At 62.6% G+C, this 17,226-nt stretch overlaps 1 protein-coding gene across 3 annotated transcripts; it reads left to right on the top strand.

Moving 5' to 3' along the window:
- Positions 1-2,000: 2,000 nt before the first annotated feature.
- Positions 2,001-16,493, top strand: TFEB (transcription factor EB). 3 transcript variants are annotated; one of them, XM_065854616.2, is made up of 9 exons: positions 2,001-2,102; positions 11,219-11,463; positions 11,539-11,793; positions 11,882-11,962; positions 12,628-12,748; positions 12,958-13,014; positions 13,429-13,504; positions 13,603-13,750; positions 14,087-16,493. In XM_065854616.2, the coding sequence occupies exons 2-9, from the start codon at positions 11,269-11,271 to the stop codon at positions 14,519-14,521; spliced, it is 1,368 nt and encodes a 455-aa protein (XP_065710688.2). In that variant the 5' UTR covers positions 2,001-2,102; positions 11,219-11,268; the 3' UTR covers positions 14,522-16,493. The 3 variants fall into 3 exon arrangements, with proteins under 3 accessions (XP_065710688.2, XP_065710686.2, XP_071673765.1); XM_065854614.2 differs by having other exon boundaries at positions 2,021-2,102; positions 11,194-11,463; XM_071817664.1 differs by lacking the exon at positions 2,001-2,102 and adding an exon at positions 5,694-5,708.
- The last annotated feature ends 733 nt before the right edge of the window (positions 16,494-17,226 follow it).

Below are 17,226 nucleotides of genomic sequence, written 5' to 3'. Positions count from 1 at the left end.
TGCAGCAAGGTAAGTGCCGCGATAACCTCCCGGGCTGATTTCTGCCAAGTCAGCACGGGGAAGGCGGTGGGGACGCTGTCCCTGCACTGGTGCAGAGCTCAGCATTGGTGTTTCTTGCGAAGGGGTATGACGTGTCAGCTCCACCGGGGGCTGCAGACTTGGTGCAGTGGGAAGCAGGCGGCTGCCGTCCCCCAAAGCGCAGCCTCTGTGCCTGCGCCCGCTCCTGTCCTTGTCGCCAATGAGGGACAGGCCCTGAACGTGGGTCCTCACCTTGTTCCTGCCAGGGCTTTGTCCCAGGCTGAGCCGCTCGGCCGAGGGTAAAGCAATGGGACTGGTCGGTCCCCACCTCTTGCTGGGAATCGGGAAACCTCGTCAGAGGTGCGTGTGGGAAGCGATTAATCTCCACTGTGGCTGGATAAGGTTTAATAAAGTCCTGTGATTAAGTGAGAGCGGGAATATGAAGCCAGCTTAGGTGAGCCATGACATTCAAATGACCCCTAAATCCTGAAATGGGGCTATTCAGTTGGGTAAAACAACAGCCAGAGTATCGGGAATCACCATCTGTAGCTGAAGGGGACGGGGAACACCTTGGCCGGGGGAGGCCTGGGCAACACTGCCTTTTCCTGGGCTCCAAACTCATTTCTTAGAAGCTCTTTATCATTGGAGCTCATTATCAGATATATTAATAGCTCTGTCATTTCACCAGAGAAAGGACACAAACTCCTCTGTGCTTTGTGTCAAAACATTGACACAGGCTGAGCGCAGCGAGGCGGGGATCAGACAGACGGGGTAGCAGGGACGGCCATCGCTCCTCCCTGCACAATGGGGAGGTTTCGGAGAGCCGAAGCTGCTCCGGGAGGAAGGGACAGGTGACAACCGACCATGTTCTTGCTGGGCTTTGCTCTTCACGTTGCTCCCTGCAGGGTCTGTCCAAGCAAAGGCAGATCCACCGGGATGTGGGGGGGCGGGAAGGGGCACAGGGGGTTTTCCTGAGCAACTCTGGATCCTCGGCACCCTCCTCCTCCTCCTGCAGCATCGCTCAATCTTCCGCGTGGCCAACAGCGGAGTTGGCTTTGCCCTGTCACCCTGGGCGTGCTGGGGCTGGCTGGGAAACCAGGGTGACCAGGAGAAATTCAGGCTGTAGCAAGTGCTCAGCAGTGGCCCAGGGACCCCAGGGCTGAGCCGGTGTGGTCGCTGGAGGCTTCAGAAACCAGTTTGGAGCAGGATGTGCAGAGACAAGCTGCGTGTGAACAGCTCTCAGCTCATCAGGGTTGGGGGAATTGCCCAAACGTATTTGCAAATAAATTAGGGATTAGAAAGTGCCATGCAAAGACACTCAGGCTGAGGAAAACACCCTGGTTTTCTTCTCCAGGGGTAAACCTCGCCATCGCTGCAGCCTTGAAGGATGGGGGATGAGAAGGAAGGGGGTGGTGTGCCTGGGTCACAGCTGTGACCAAAGCTGTGACCGCACAGCTCCCCCAGCAGCTGCCAGACCCCAACAGTCCCATCTGTACCTCGAGCAGGCACACGCTGCTCCTGCTCCCACCACCCTGCGCAGCTCCAGGTCACTGCTGACCCTGCACGGCTGCAACGGGCCTCTGGCACCAGTGCAAGGAGCTGCATGATCCTGCTGCAAGGGGCTGCACAACCCTGCTGCAAGGAGCTGCATGATCCCAATGCAAGGAGCTGCATGATCCCAATGCAAGGGGCTTCATGACTTTGGCGCAAGGAGCTACACGATCCTGGTGCAAGGGGCTTCATGGCCTTGGCGCAAAGGGCTTCATGACTTTGGTGCAAGGAGCTACACGATCCTGGTGCAAGGGGCTGCACGCCCCACCCGACACCCGCTCTCTCGTCTCGCTGCGGGGGCGGAAACCCCCCCATTTTTGGGGAGGAAATCCCCTACCACGAAGTGCAGCTGTGGCCGAGGGGGGAACTACAAGTCCCGGCAGGCGCGGGCAGCGCGGCCCCGCCGGCCCGGCAGCTCCCGGCGTGCAGCGAGGCCCGGGCGGGGCGGGCGCTGCTGCCACCCCCGGCGCGGGAGCAGCGGGGCCGGCCCGGGCGCTCGGTCCCTTCGGCGATCCCCCCGCCGGTGGCCGCCGGTGAGTGCAGCGGGGGGGAGCGGGGCCCGCGGCTCGGAGCGCGGCCGGGCTGGGGGGTGGTGGGGGCTCCCGCTCCTGCCCCGTCCCGGGGCGCTTGGACTCGCAGCCGTGGGGTCGTTGCTTTTTTATGTTTTTCTTCTTTTTTTCCTTCTTTGCTGTAAATAATAAGGATCCCCCGCCCGCCCCCGGGAGCGGCCCCTGCTTGCAGGAGGTTCCAACCCGGCTGCCGAGCTTGAGCGGCTGGTTGAGGGGTCGGGGGGCTCCGGCAGCTTGGCCGGGTGTCCCCTCCGAAAGGCCGGGGGTCCCAGGGGCTGCGGGCCCCCGGCAGCCGGGGGTGACTTGCTCAGGTCGCCTTTACAAGCGTATCCCCCCTCCCCCCCCCCCGCACCGTTTACGCGGTGCGTGGGGAAACTGAGGCACGGATGCTCCGGCCCTCGGTGCTGACACTGGGAGCGCTGGGTTTGCTCGAGGGTTTCCGTGAACCCCCCCGCCCCGGCTGCAAATCCTTGCCAGCCTGGGGGTACAGGAGCTGGCTGCTCCCCAACCCTTCTGCTTTTGGGGTCTGCAAAAGGCAGGGGGAGGGTTGGGGTATCCCCGTCACGCAGCTTTTAGGGGGTCGCCAAGAGGACCCCCCCGTCCCAGCCTGCAGCTCGCTCCTCCGGGACAGCAGGAGTTTGGCGGGGGCACAGGAGGGGGCTGCACCTAACTGCCAGCCGCCGATTAATTATATTCATGAATTAATTGCAAAGCAGGAAGGGTTACGCCGGCGCTCATACCCGTGTCCTCTAAAGCTTCAGTGAGTCAGATGATGGGGAAATTTCCTTAAAAAAAAAAAAAGTAAAAGAGCCAAAATATGGTGGTTATTGTTGTGCTTTTCTAAGACAAATAAATAAGCCCGTGCAAGTCCGAGGACAAGCAGGGCCTGTTTCCAGGATCGCAGCGCTTCTGTGCGTTCCTGGCCCTTGGGGCATGGGGGAGTTTGTGATTTGGTTTTTATGTAACAGCAGAGTCGAGCGGGCAGCAGAGGTGTGGGCTTCGGCGGATTTGATTTCCCCTGCCGTTTCTCCTGCCATGTTTGCTCGGCTTCATGCACGGCTGCTCGCCCGGCCGGGGAGGGAGCGGGGCTGGTTCCTCCGGCCGCGGGTGCCGGTGGCGGCTGAGCCTGCGCTCCCCTGCACCCGGGGGATCCGGCCGGGAAAACCATCCCGGGGCCGGTGGGCCTGCGGGAGCTGTGCTGCTGGAGCTGCTAAACCGCCCGGTTCCGGCGGCAGGGTCGGTGCCGATGGCCGCGGTGACGCGCGGGTCCCGCTGCGTGGAGGGCGGCCGGCGTGTTTTCCATGGATGCGGGTTTGCCTCCCCGGGGATGCCACCTTTGCCTCCTGCCCTTATCAGTAGGAAACCACTCCGGGGTGGAGCTGGCGGCAACGGGGCGACTCCAGCATCCGGGTGTTTGGGATGGAGGTTGTGATTCCAGCCAGGGCTTTTATTTCTTTTTCCACGCTCCACGGCACCGAGTTTATGGCACATGTGTTCCTGGTCCCCCCTGCTGCCACCGCCTTTGCCGTGACGAGGTTTCCCGTTTGCCGGTTTTCGCAGCGCTGTGGGGAAAGGGAAGAGCCCTGTGTGTGTGTGAGCGACAAAGTGATGAATCATCGGAGCAGGGGGGACATTTCCAGGGCTGAGGGTGGGGTGGCCGTGGAGCCTGAGCAGCACAGCCCTGCGGGGACAGAAACAGCCGCTGCAGGGAAATGGGGCTGGCGAGGCCGCGCTGGTGGTGTCCCCCCCAAAAGCACATGCACCGAGGGCAGAAATGTCCTCCTGGCTCCCTGCGGCTCTCCCCGTGCTGGGGGGGTTATTGGGGTGCTGGTGTTGCGATGAATCTCAGCCCTGGATCCCTGTTTCTCCCTCCTGGGGGTGCAGATGGATGGTGGGGAGGGACGGAGCTCTCCCAGCGCTGGGCATGGGACATCCCCGCCGCGCCATGGGACATCCCCGTCGCCTCTGGGCTCGGTCCCTGGGGGCAGCAGGAGTTTGTGCTTGTTTTTATTGGGGGGGGACCTCGAGCTGTGCCCACCAAAAGGGACCTGTTTCGTAACTGCCCCACGTGGGGTTGTCCTGCACCCCGGAAAAGCGGAACCGGCCCCGGGGGGGAGTGACTGGCCGGGGCCGGCTGAGCGCAGCGTGTCCCCGTCCCGTGGCCCCAGCGTGCGCCCGTGGTGACCCGTGGCACCTGTTCCGTGGCAGCTCCCCGAACGTCTCTTTGCTGTGGGTGATGTTACAGGGCACTTGGCGGCTGCGGGAGCCAGCGCTGGGTGTTTCGCAGCCCTTTGGAAGAGGAGGCTGATTGGGAGTGTGACGTGTGGGGCATCCCGGGGCGGCCTTTCTGCGGTGGCATCACCTCGGCGGAGCCTGATGAACAAACAGGCAGCGGAGCAAAACTATACATACTACATTTAAAACAAAAGAAAAAGAGAAAAGAAACCAGATAATTTCCCTGGAGGCGGAGGAGGAGCAGGTGAGGGCTGAGCCCCGCTGACAAGGGCGCGGGGGCCGGCCGGACCTCGCCAGGAGCAGCTTGGTGTCCAGGAGCAGCCTTTGCAGGGAGTCTGTGCCATCTTATTTTTAAACTCTTCTCAGAACTGCTCCAGGGGTTTCGTCACCTTTCCTACAAGTGCATTTAACTCTGAACAAACGCCCGGCACTCTGCAGCCTGCTTAAATCCCTCCTTTAGGTTAATTGGTGCAACTTTCTTTCCAGATAAACCTGAAACGCCCGGGCAGCATCCTTCCCTGCTGGTTACGTTCCTCTTTTTCCTTCCCATACACGCACACTATTGATGAAAGTGATTTACGTCTCGCATAAACAGTTGTGAAGCCGAAGGTTTCCCATCTCCCTGCCCCGGCTCAGCGTTATTCGGGGACTCCTCTTGGGTTGTGAATTCTCCTTTCAGCACATGGCCGCATCTCCAGCGCAGTTTGTGCAGCTGCTGCAGTAGCACCCAGGTGCCAAAATCAGCAGGGCCGAGGGGGCACCCGACCTGGGCACCTTTGGACCCCCCTGCGTGGCACTGGGAGCAGGCAGAGGTACTGGGGGTGCTCCCCGGGGCAGGATCCAGGCTGGGACATCTTGGTGGCAGTGGCTGGCAGTGAGCTTGGGGACAGCCAGGGGAATCTGTGGGGCCTCAGGGACAGGGAGAGCAACAGCTCTGATGTTCACAGGGCTGTTTCCCCGGGGTTTGGGGGGAGTCGTGTGGTGCTGGCCGCAGCCCCCCGCTCATCTGCAGCAGGGTGGGTGCCACTGGGCGCCGCCACCGCTCCTCAGGGACCGCTCCAGGCTGGGGACAGGCAAAAATCTCACCCGGAGGAACAGCCCAGCCCGATGGGATAAACCTCTGGGCTCCTTCATGGTCAAACCGGCGTAACTCGTGCCGGGGAGGCGGCAGCAGCCGTGGCGAGGACCTGACCCGGCTGCGGCGGCACCGTGCCAGGGCAGGGGCTGGGTTGGCAGCGGGGGCTCCCGAGAGCCCAGTTTGACCTTCACGGAGCAGGAAAGTGCCGGACTGAGCCTGGGGGAGAGGAGGGGAGAGCAGAAACCTCTCCTGTGCGGGTAAGCGGCCATGGCCAGGGCTCCCGTGGGCGCGAGAGCTGCTGCCGCGGCCGGGATGGCGACGGGAGAGCCCCAGGGCTGCTGGGGAGCACAAGTCACAGGCTGTCCCCAACTTGTTTATTCCTGGGGCCGGGGAACAGCTGCGGCTCCCATGGCCGGGCCGGCCGCGGCGCTGGGCTGCGGCCACGCTGCGGTGACATGAAATCCGCCCTCAGGAGCCTCCTGGCCGGGCGCTGGGGGCTGGACGCGGCGTATTTATAAATATTACCTCCTTGCAGCAGCACGGGCCCGTGGAGGGAGGAGGGAGGCGGGAGGGGGGCGGCACTGGGGGGCACGGGGCGTCTGCTGTCACCTCGCGCCTTCTGCTCGCAGCAAGTGGCACCATGAACTTGGGGTGCGTGGACCTCAAGGGCTGGTTTTGCTGAGCATCCCCACTTTCCGGGTGCGGTTTCTAGGATTTGGTGGCATGCGGTGCCTCTAAATCCCATCACCATGGTGCGCTGCGTCTGCCCTGCTGGAGCCGAGCTGGGCGCCGGGGATGGTGCTGTCCTGCCCGTTCCCCTTGTCGCTTATTTGTGCAGTTATTAAAAAAAATGACACCCACACCAGCACCCAAGTTGCGTGGAGTTGGGGCAGGACGGGGTTTGCTCTTTGGCCGCGGGTGCGCGGGGCCCCGCTCTCTCCTGCAGAGCCCGTGACCTTTGCCGAGGTGAGCGGGACGTGGCGTGTCCGTGTGTCCGTCCCCACCGCGGCCCCTCCAAGGTCACCCCGCTCCCCTGCTCGTGCCCCTGCTGGAAGGCGGCGCGATACGGGGCTGTTGCTGTTGAACCGCTCGGCGCGGGGCGTTGCTGGGCTGCGCCGTGTCCCCAGCGCCGGCGCTGCCGTTGGCTCCTCCGCGCCCAGGAGCGTCCTTCTGCCCGTTAACACTTTTATTTATAATTGCGGCTGCGGCGGGGGGCGGGAGGGAGGGCAGGCAGGCACTTGTCGGCTCTGTTGGTGCTGTTGGGCTGTGAATTCCCCGGGCGGTCAGTTGGACAGTGATGTTTTAATCGGGATAACCGCCCTGCGGGAAGGGCCTTTGCTCCAGGTGGGGTCCCAGGGGTCCCCCAGCCCTGCTCCCAGCACCATCCCAGGGTGACAGCCTGTACCCGCTGTGCTTGGCCAGGAGGGTGGCGCTCCTGCTGTCCCCCAGCTGTGCCACGCGGGGCACAGGAGCTTTTTGGGTGGAAGGAGAGGCTTTTTGGGCTGAGGAGAGGCGATGCAGCAGGGCTGTGTGTTGTTAAACCCATGCACAGACGGGCTCTTGTGGCTGCACCTTGGTGCCACCAGAACCAGGGGGCTTGTTTATGGGCCCCATTTGTTCTGCTCTGGGGTGACACTGTGACAAGGGACTCTCAGCCCTGGCTCTTGGTACCCAGGAAGGGTCCCTGACGCCTCCCCGGCGAGGCCGGCTTACCTGAGCAATTAGGGGACCGCTTAACCGGGGTCCTGCTGCCATACCAGACTTGCGTTAATGTTTTTACTGTGCTGGATACCTGGGCCGCTTCCAGGAGTTGTATTTAACTCATGGAAGGGAAAACATTTGGCCTCTGACCCAAGCGCCTGTTAACAACACCGCGGTCCACGTTTCTGAGATGCCGGGGCTAAAAACAGTCCCGGTGACTCAGTCTCTCGTTGATGTTGTCAACTGACCCCGGCGTTTTTTTGCCAAGTCCCTCCGCCTTCTCCTTCTCCCTTTCAGGGCTGCGTGCTCGCTGCGGGGAAAGCACCTCTGGGGGGTAAAGCACCTGCCCTCCCCACCTCCTGCCTGCCCGGTGGGTGGTGGGGAGGCCACTGTTGCTCTCCGGGGTTGGGAACGGGGCCATCCACTCCTTTCCCCCCATCCCACCCTCATCCCAGAGGAGCACAGGTGGGATGGGACCTCGGGAGCCTCTGGTCCGTCCCCAAGTGTGACCAACAGTCGGGTTAGATCGGGGTCTCCAAGGATGGGGGTTGTTGTGCTGCCGGGGTTTGGCCACGCTCGTGGTGAGGAATCCCATCCCCATTCCCCGGGTCGGACCGTGTCCCGCTGACCCTTTCGGGGCTGCCAGCCGTGGCACCGCACTGCCCTGCGTGCCGATGAGGATGAAGGACCCTGGCCTTCCTCCCGCTGGGTGCCGGCGTTACCTGGCCCCTGACACTGGCACGGCATAAATCACGGCCACGGTGGCCTTGCCAGGTCAGGGCGAGCGCCCCGAGGGAGCGGGTCCCAGCTGCGCGGGGCGGATGGGTGCCAGCTGCGTTGCTGGCAGGGTGACACGGCCGCGGCTCGCCGGCCCGGCCTGGGGGGGCTTCCCTCCCAGGGGTGGCTTTGCACAACGGGGGTCCCCGGCACCGTGCCAGATGTGTTGGGGCATCACACAGGTGTCCTTGTCATCCCCTGGCTTTGCCATCTCCATCCTGGTTGGTGGCAGCCAGCACTGGCATTGCCATCCTGGTGGGGACCCACTGTGGGTGCCGGAGGAACCCGAGTGCTGCCCGGCAGCGTGTGGGGCTGGGTCTGGCTGCGTGATGCTGAGCACAGGGAGGGTGAGGGGTCCTGTGTGCCACAACCCCTGCAGGGACACGGGACAGTCCTTGTCCCTCCGTGCATTCGCAGGCAGGGATGTCACCGCAGGCAGCACCGCAGCTCCTGAGGGGACGCGATGGGGCACACCCAGCCGGGGCTCCGGCACCCTGGTGCTGGCTGCAGCAAGTTTTGCCACGCGTTTTCTCAGCTCGGCTGCTAACTCGTGTGCTGCAGCGAGAAAAACAAGCAGGTTTGGAGGTTTTTTGCAACTTCCCCCCCTTGCACCCTGCGCGGCTGCTGCTGCGTTAGAAGCAGGGTCCTGAAAATGAGGAAACGCGGCACTGGCGCAGGAGCCGGGCTGGCCCCGGAGAGAAGCACAGAGGAGCTGCGACCTGCTGGCCCCGGCGCTCGGAGACCCCCCTGGCTCTGCCATCCCGCACTCAGGTAACCCCTGCCCTGCTGTCCCCTGTCCCCATGCAGCGGGGTGGCAGCGGAGCCCGTCCCCGGGCTGTGGGCACCCATGGGGCGGCTTTGCGGGTGCCTGGTGGTGTGGCAGCTCGGTGCCTCCGGAGCAGATCTCGGTGCCTCCGGAGCAGATCTCGGTGCCTCCGGAGCAGATCTCGGTGCCGCCGGAGCAGATCTCGTTGTGGAGCAAACACCACCGTGCATCCTGGCCCGGATCGCGGCTCCTGCCCCCCAGCAGCCCCGAAATGGCGGCGGGCGCTTGGTCCTGCCCGGGCTGGGGTGCGCTGGGCTCCCTCGCTGCCCCCACATCTCTCCCCCCACCACGGCATTTGAGAATGAGAAACGAGGAAGGAAGGCTGGGCGGGCGCTTGCTGCCGGTAGCAAGAAGCAGAGCTGTTTTCACTTCTTTCTTCTCCCTTTGCTTTTCGCTGCCCTCTCGGGTATCAATGAGGTGGCCCAGAGCAGTGGGTGGGCGGTGTGGCCCCCACCCTGGTCCCCACCCTGGCCCCCGCCCTTCCCTGGGGTCCCCACTCCCGGCTGAAGCTGCTGATTGATTTTTCCACTCATAAATGGCTGCGACTGGGAAATAAACACCGGCGGGGGAGCGGGACCGGGCAGGCGGCTCCTCAGTGCAATGAGTTTGGGGTTCTCGGCTCTGGGGCTGAGCAGCCCATCGCTCCCCTCTTCTCCCTGCAGCTTTTGCAGGGGTGGGCAGGATGTTGCCCTTGCTCTGTGTGTACGTGTACGTGCCCGTTGGTCGCAGGCAGGACAGGCAGCGGGTGCCCGTGGGCTGCCCGGGGCGGGTAACGCGATCCAGGGGCTAAATCTGGAAACTGCCTCAAGGCGGCTTTGATTTCTAACCCGCACCTGGGCGCAGCGATGTGCGCGGGGAGGAGGCGCTGGGCGCTGCGTGGGCGCAGGGACGCGCTGGGTCCCTTTGGGGTGGCGCTGGGTCCCCACACCGTGCTTTGTTTCTACCCCCCTGCACTCGCTCAGGCTGGGTCCCCGTCCTTTCCCTCCCACTCGCCGCCCTCCCACTGGGGCTGACTCAGAGTGAAAGCAGAAGCTGCTTGGTGTTTTGGGGGGCCGGGAGGAAGCCAAGCAGAACCAGGCGGGTTATTTTAAACCTGACCTAATTTCCCCCCTCTATTTATTGGGCCGGGCTCTGGCCGCCCTTCCCCATCCTGCCCTGGGCAGCTCCCGTCTTGGGAGATTCCCGGGGAGAGGGCAGCGCTCTGGGCTCCCCCTGCCCTTGTCTTCTGTATTTGGGGTTATTACTTCTCCCCCGTGCGTCAGCTGTGATTTATCGCCCCTCAGCCTTGTTTTATCCACTGTGGCTGTCCCCGGTGTCTCTGGGTCCTTTTCCAGGGCTCTGCTGTTGCTCATCTCAAATGTCCCCATGTCCTCCTCTGAGGCCGTTTGTGGCAGCTGTCTTAACGAAGCTCCGATTGATAACTGTCCCAGGCTCCTCTTCTCCCATCCCCCTTAGGTGGGCCACCATGTCTAATTAATTACCCTCCTCTTGCTGTTCAATAGCTGGCTCTTGATCCATGTAATCATATTTCTGTCCATGCTGGCTTGATTTAATTTCCCCCTTAGGAAATCGCGTGGCACTGTGCATCAGATGCCTCGCCGAAACCCCGGTGTGCTGTATCAGCCGTGGCCCCTTTGTCCACAACTACACATTGTGTTTAAATAGCAAAACCCTCCAGATTTGTCTGGTTGTGCCACTGCAGAGCTGTTTGGCTCCTTCCTGTTCCCCTGGCAGCGTTTGCTTTGGGTCCTGTGCTTCACGTCACCTCCCGCCCTGTGGATGCTGTGGGACCCCCGTCCCGCACGGCATCTCCCGCATCCCCATCCCCGCCACATGAAGACCCATCGTCGTGCCCAGGAGAATCTGGCATCCCGGCATCATCTCCCCCCTCCACGGGCCACCGTCCCCTTTGTACGGGGGAACAAGGGCCGTTCTGTGCGGCGCGGGGGCCTCGCACGCCTCCCCCCGCCTCCGCGCTCGCGTGCCGGCCCCGCACAGAAGCCGCGTTGTTCGCCCCGTGCCCAAGCCGCGGTTTCGGGGCGGCCGGGCTGAGGGTTAAACTCTGCCTCCCTGACACCCGCCGGCCTCTTTCCCTTTCGCTCTGCTCCTGGGCTCTGGTTTGTCCCGGCCCTCCTTGCTTTGCTCCGGTGGTTGGGAAGTTGGTGTCTCAAAGCGGCAGCTGGACCCAGCGGTACGTGAGTCCGTGTTGCTGGGCGCGGGGTCCCGGCCTCTCCCTGCCCTCCCTGTCCCCCCGGGGTGCCCCGGCTGTCCCCAGGGAGAGCGGTGACACGGTGGGGAGCTGCGGCAGAGCCATCCAGCTGGCGTTGGGGTGATCATCCTGGCTTGGTCACTGGCTGCTACGGGTGCTCCAGGATGTCCCGCGCCGCAGTTTCCCTGCTGCAATATGCTGTTCCTGATGCGCCATGTCCTCCTCTCAGGGTCACCTCCGTGTCCTCCTCTCAGGGTCACCTCCGTGCCTGGTGGGCGCCTGCGTGTCCCCGCCCCGGTGCACCATGGCGTCCCGCATCGGGCTGCGGATGGAGCTGATGAAGCAGCAGGCGCAGCAGGAGGCCGAGCGCGAGCGCGCGCAGCAGCAGATGATGATGAACTACGTGCAGCAGCAGCGGATGCCGGTGGCCTCCACCCCAGCCATCAACACCCCCGTTCACTACCAGTCCCCACCGCCCGTGCCTGGGGAGGTCCTCAAGGTACAGTGCTGGGGGTGTCCCCGCTCCCTGGGGCCGAGGGGTGCGCAAGGTCCTTGATGGTTCGTGTCCTCGCAGGTCCAGTCCTACCTGGAGAACCCCACCACCTACCACCTGCAGAAGTCACGGGACAAGAAGGTTCAGGCTTATCTCTCCGAAACCTACGGGAACAAGTTTGCTGCCCATGTCAGCCCCGCCAACCACTCTCCCAAGCCGCCCCCCGCCGCATCCCCCGGCGTCCGACCCGCGCACGTCATGTCCTCCTCGGCGGGCAACAGCGCGCCCAACAGCCCCATGGCCATGCTCAATATTGGCTCCAACCCCGAGCGCGAGGTGAGGAGGAACCGCCGGGCCACTGGGGGATGCATGGGGCTCGGAAGCGTAAAGACGCCCATGAACACCTTACACCTTTCTCTTGCAGTTCGATGAGGTCATCGATGACATCATGCGCCTGGATGACGTTTTGGGCTATATGAACCCCGAAGTCCACATGCCCAACACGGTGGGTCTCCGATGCGTGTTGGGAAGAGGTTGGAGCCCAGGCTGCGGGAGGGAGGGTGGCCTGGGGGTCCTGCACCCCCCTGCTTGCTGGGATGGAAGTGACACGGAGGGGACCTGTCCTGCCACATCCCAGCAGCGATGTGCAGGTGGCCTTAGGGACCTGGGGGAAGAGAGGCAGCAAGATCTCCCTTTTGCAACTACAAGAGCCAGTTCTTCAGCTTCTTTGCCTCTTTAATGGCAGTTGGGAGCCCTGAGAAAAACCCAGAGACAGGAAAGGGTGCGGGGACGGACCGAGTGCCCACTGCGGGATGGGGGGACGTTGGTACCGGGCGAGGTTTCCCAGCCAGAAGTTCACTCAGAGCGGCACTGTCTCCTGGGTCAGATCCATACGGCAGCTTGTGCCTCCCAGTGGGATTCATCCTGCCGAGCACTTCTCGGATGTGATTCATCTGCCCTATTTTAGATGCTGGCTGTGGGAGGGGATGAGCTGCGTCCTTTGAAGTCCTGTTTTCTTTGCTACTCTGATTATAGCTGGTTTAAGGGCCCAGGAAGGCAATTACACCTGCCTGGGCTACGCACTCGCGCCCCAGAGGCCGAGCAGCTGGGCTCGAGCCCCAGTCCTGCAGCCCTGGATGGCGCTGACCCGCCTGTCCCTCTGCCTTTCAGCTCCCGATGTCCAGCAGTCACATGAATGTCTATAGCGGGGACCCCCAGGTGACGGCCTCTCTCGTAGGTGTCACCAGCAGCTCCTGCCCTGCCGACCTCACCCAGAAGAGAGAACTGACAGGTATGTCCCCAGGGAGCTGGCAGGTCTGTCCCCAGCCCTGGAGCTGGCAGGTGGTGCGGCGAGCACCGAAGCCGGCTGGGGCTGCTCTGTGCACATGGGCTGGGGGTGGCTCTAGGGGGTGCTGGGGTGCTCTGACACCGGTCTGGGGTGCTCGTGGGGCGAGATGCAGATTTGTCCCCTCTTGGTGATGTTGTGGGACTCTGTTGCAGATGCTGAGAGCCGGGCCCTGGCGAAAGAGCGCCAGAAGAAAGACAATCACAACCTGAGTGAGTTCGGTGCTGCCTTTCCCTCTCCAACCCCCCCAGCCCTTTCACCATCACTCTTCATCCTCGTTCCCCTTCCTCCTGAGCTGAGTCTCCCTTCCTATCCCACCTCACTCCCTGGAAACACCCCACAGCCCCTGCCATGGCTCTGCAGAATGCCCACGGTGCAGGAGGGACCCTGTTGTCCTCATTAGCACTGGGGGAAGGTCAGACCGACCAGGGCGATGGACTCGAGCAAAGTCCCGAAGGCTTGGTTGGCCCCAGAGGTTTCTCACCCTGAGCTCCGGGAGGGTCTGGCCAGGGCACGACCAGCCCCACGTCCCAGGAGCAGCAGCGTGGCCAGTGGGACTGGGAAATATTGAGCTGCTCCTGCTCCTGCTGCCTCCTCAGCTCCTGCCCTCTCTTCTCATCTTGCAGTCGAGAGACGGCGAAGGTTCAACATCAACGACCGCATCAAAGAGTTGGGGATGCTGATCCCCAAGGCCAATGACCTGTACGTATCAGCAGTTTCTGCTCTTTGGCGGAGCAGTGGTGAGGGACGCGCGTTGCTGGCGTGCAGGTGACAATCTCTTTTTCCGTCCCGCACGGCAGAGACGTGCGCTGGAACAAAGGAACAATCCTGAAGGCGTCCGTGGACTACATCAAGAGGATGCAGAAGGACTTGCAGAGGTCACGAGACCTGGAGAACCACTCGCGGCGTCTGGAGATGACAAATAAGCAGCTGCTGCTCCGCATCCAGGTGAGCGTCCCCGTGCTCGTCCCTCCCTCTGCTCCGCTCCGGCCCCGCGAGCAGGTCCCTCCCGTGCTGCAGAGGGGATGCCAGGGGCTCTGCTCCCTCTTATGGCTCTCAAGTCCCCGGGAGCAAAGTCTTCAGACAAACGTCTGAGGTTCAGGTCACCACGGCAAGTGTTGTTGAGCTCTGCATGGGACACCATTTTCCATCCTTCATCTCATCCATGGGCTCCTTCCCTGTGAGCTTCTCGGTCCCTCTGTCCCTGCCACTTCCGTCAATGCCCATGTGCCGTGTCCCTGTGCATGACGTCCCCAGCAAAAACCTCCCGCGCTCTGTTGGCAGGAGCTGGAGATGCAGGCGCGTGTCCACGGGCTGCCCACCTCCTCGCCCTCAGGTGTCAACGTGGCCGAGCTGGCTCAGCAGGTCGTCAAGCAAGAAGCCAGCGGGGACGAGGGGACACTGGAGCCACTGCTGCCACCCCCGGACCCCGAATCGCAGCTGGTGTTGCCTCCTGCACCCCAGTCTCCCTACCACCAGCTGGACTTTACCCACAGCCTGAGCTTCGACGACGGCTCCCGCGGCTTCCCAGACAGCCTGGAGCCCGGCCACAGCGCGTCCTTCCCGGCCCTGTCCAAGAAGGAGCTGGACTTGATGCTGATGCAGGACACGATGCTGCCCTTGGCCTCCGACCCCTTGTTCTCAGCCATGTCCCCGGAGGCCTCCAAGGCCAGCAGCCGCCGGAGCAGCTTCAGCATGGAGGATGCCGACATGCTGTGACGAGGAGCTGCTCCGTGCTGGGGACGAGGGCTGGACCGTCAGGCCTGGTCAGTGGAGCTACAGGGCGCCCTTCTCGCGGGAGGAGCCCGTTCTGCCACGCACTTGAGTGGACTTAGGAAGACCTTTTCTCTATGCAACGGGGGGCTCGGATCGAGGCGCACTGGGTACCGCTGTGTCTTACGCAAGCTTTGTTTTGCCAAGAGCTGGAGCGGACCTTCTTGGTTTGCCGTGGTGTTGGCCTGACTGCAGATTCCCCAGCCCGGGAACGTGATCTCGGCTGCTTTGCCTTTCAGCGAAACCCTCCCGGACCGAACCCCTTCCCAGGGTGCCGGCTCAGGGCCGGAGCAGGCGGGAGCCTCCATGTCCCTGGGAGGAGAGGGACGATGCTTTTTGCCTGCTTGCTGCCTCCTTGCCACCCTGCTCCAGGAGCCCACGTCCCCAGCGAGTTGTCCCCAGCAGTGGCCTCCGAGCCCCGCGGATGCTTCACGGTGCCAAGTCCTTCACGGTTCCTCCCTCCTTGGCACAGCCGCTGCCTCCGAGGGTCACAGGGCAGGAGGGAGAAGAGGTGTTAATTGGAGCAAGTTAATTCACAGGGCACCGGGGGTGTTTTCCAAATGGTCTGAGGCTATGAATTCGCATTGAGGACTTCGAGAAGAGCTGGGATGGCGTGTTGGATGCTCAGTCAACCTCTTGTTGTGGCCCCCACCTTGTGGGGGCACCTCCCCTGGGGGTTCAGCAGCACCCACTACCCCAAAACCAATCGGCTCTGGCCAAGGATGGAGTTTTACACTCTTTTGGGGGGATACTCGTTGATGTCTTGTCCCGTATCTGGGCAGGAAGGTCCAGGCTCTGGCCAGGCCCCAGGAGATGGTTTGTACCAGTTGCCAAACCTGAGCTGCCGCTCGCTGCCTTTGGCTCATGGGGTGTCTGCCCGGTGTCACCAACCCCAGCCAGGATGACTCGGTGACAGGGACGTGCTCTGGGCTCTGCGTCATCTTCTGCCTCATCAGCCTGGCTGGCAGCGGGGAGGCAGCGGGGCAGGGGTGAAGGACGCTGTCCCGCATTAATTTGTTGTAAAGCGCAGGAAGGCTGGGGGGAGGAGACCCCTTTGTGATCCCACACGATAGTGCGGTGTCGCCCCCCCGGCTGTGGGAGCTGGGGTTGGATGGTCGGGAGCCCATCGTGGGGATGGGGGTCACCGGGTGCACCCCGTCCCGGACCAAGGATGGGGGATGTTGTGGGGTTGGGACTGCGAGGGGAGAGCCCAGCCAAGGAGGGACAAGCTCACTCTGTTGTAGCTGGATTTGGGATGACGAGGTGGGGGCAGCCCCAGTGCCCCCCACACAAAGGTGCCTGTTGGATGTGAGGGTGCGGGGAGGTGCAGAAGGTGGGGAAAGAGGGGGAAGGAGGAGATGTTGGGGTGTCCCTGGGGCAGGGCAGGCTCTGGCCGCTGCCCCACATGGGCAGGGAGGGGACTGGGGGAACACGGGGGTTCACCGGAGGCCTTGGCATCCTTCCTGCGCTGCCGTTAGTGCCTGTAGAGAGAATAATCCCTGGCAGGGCAGCAGCAGCAGCCCGTACGCCGCGCTGGGCACCTGTAGCTGCGGGCGATCTGTGGAGCGCGCGGGGGCTTCGGGGCAGGTGTACGGAGCCCCCGTTCCCCTGGGGTTATCATGGCTGGAGGTGGCCGTGCTGGGCCGGCGCTGGTGGCACACGGCCCGTGTGGGGCACTCGCCCCGCTCCTGGCACCGTCCGCTGCTCATCACGAGACCGAGGCGCCTCCCCAGCCCTGAGTAAACAGTTGTGGATTATTGTTATTTTTTTTTAATCTTTTGGGGTTTTTGTTTGTTTTATTTTTTTTTTTAATGCACTGTGCTCTGATTTAAAAATTTTACTACTGTTTTATAAATAAATGTATAAAAGAATGAACTGGAATGGAAGAAGAATCATTAAAATATATTTATTTACAACATCCTGGAGCGTTGCAGCGTGAGCCGTTTCTTCTCGTCCCGGAGGAGGGAGGTGCATGGCATTCCAAGCCTGGAGGTTGGGCTGCAGCAGCATCCCCATCTTAGAGGGGAGCTGCCCTGGATTTGGGGGGTGCTTGGGGGCTCACTTTATTTGTGCAGGAAGACCTGGCTCAGTTGCAGGGGGAAGCGCTACTGTTCCGCTCATTCCGCCTGTCCCAAGGCACTTTGGGGTATTCAGGGTCCCTCTGGAGCCGGATGCTTTGGGCGGGTTCATGCTGGGCACAGGTGGGACTTGTCAGGTGCTGATCGATCTGTTGATTGCTTAATTACTTAAGGGGCGTGGCCCCTTAATTAACAGTAGTCACAAGGCCCCAGAGAGCAGAGCTGGAAGGAGTTGTGTCCCTGAGCATGCTGCCGGGGTCAGAGTTGCTGTCTTGGTCTGTGCTGGGTGGCAGTGGAGCATCCCAGGAGCTCAGGTGTGTTCCTACCTGTGGGGTGGCCCGTGGGGCTGAGTGGGGGCTTTGCTGCCCCCTCCTCGCTGCTGGGGCTGGCTCAGCATCACCCCTGGGTGCTGCAGAGCCCCTGGGACAAGCAGGGGAGGGGCGAAGTGTCCCCCAGCTCCTGCTGCAGCTGGGCCCCTCCTGCCCAGTGCGAGCGAGGGGAAAAGTGTCCTTGCAAAGTCTCCTACCTGGCAAAGCTCCTCACTCGGCACATCTCCAGACCCTGCCTGCGCCC

This window comes from Patagioenas fasciata, chromosome 21 (genome assembly GCF_037038585.1).
Source record: "Patagioenas fasciata isolate bPatFas1 chromosome 21, bPatFas1.hap1, whole genome shotgun sequence".
In the NCBI taxonomy this organism is placed as follows: domain Eukaryota; kingdom Metazoa; phylum Chordata; class Aves; order Columbiformes; family Columbidae; genus Patagioenas; species Patagioenas fasciata.
This window is presented reverse-complemented; position numbering and strand designations above follow the sequence as displayed.

What these genes read in the sequence shown, in the direction of transcription:
- TFEB (XM_065854616.2), top strand. Translation starts at nt 11,269, where the DNA reads ATGGCGTCCCGCATCGGGCTGCGGATGGAGCTGATGAAGCAGCAGGCG. An exon ending in GCTCCAACCCCGAGCGCGAG is followed by an intron (nt 11,794 to 11,881) that starts GTGAGGAGGAAC and finishes TTTCTCTTGCAG; the next exon opens with TTCGATGAGGTCATCGATGA. An exon ending in ATCCCCAAGGCCAATGACCT is followed by an intron (nt 13,505 to 13,602) that starts GTACGTATCAGC and finishes CCCGCACGGCAG; the next exon opens with AGACGTGCGCTGGAACAAAG.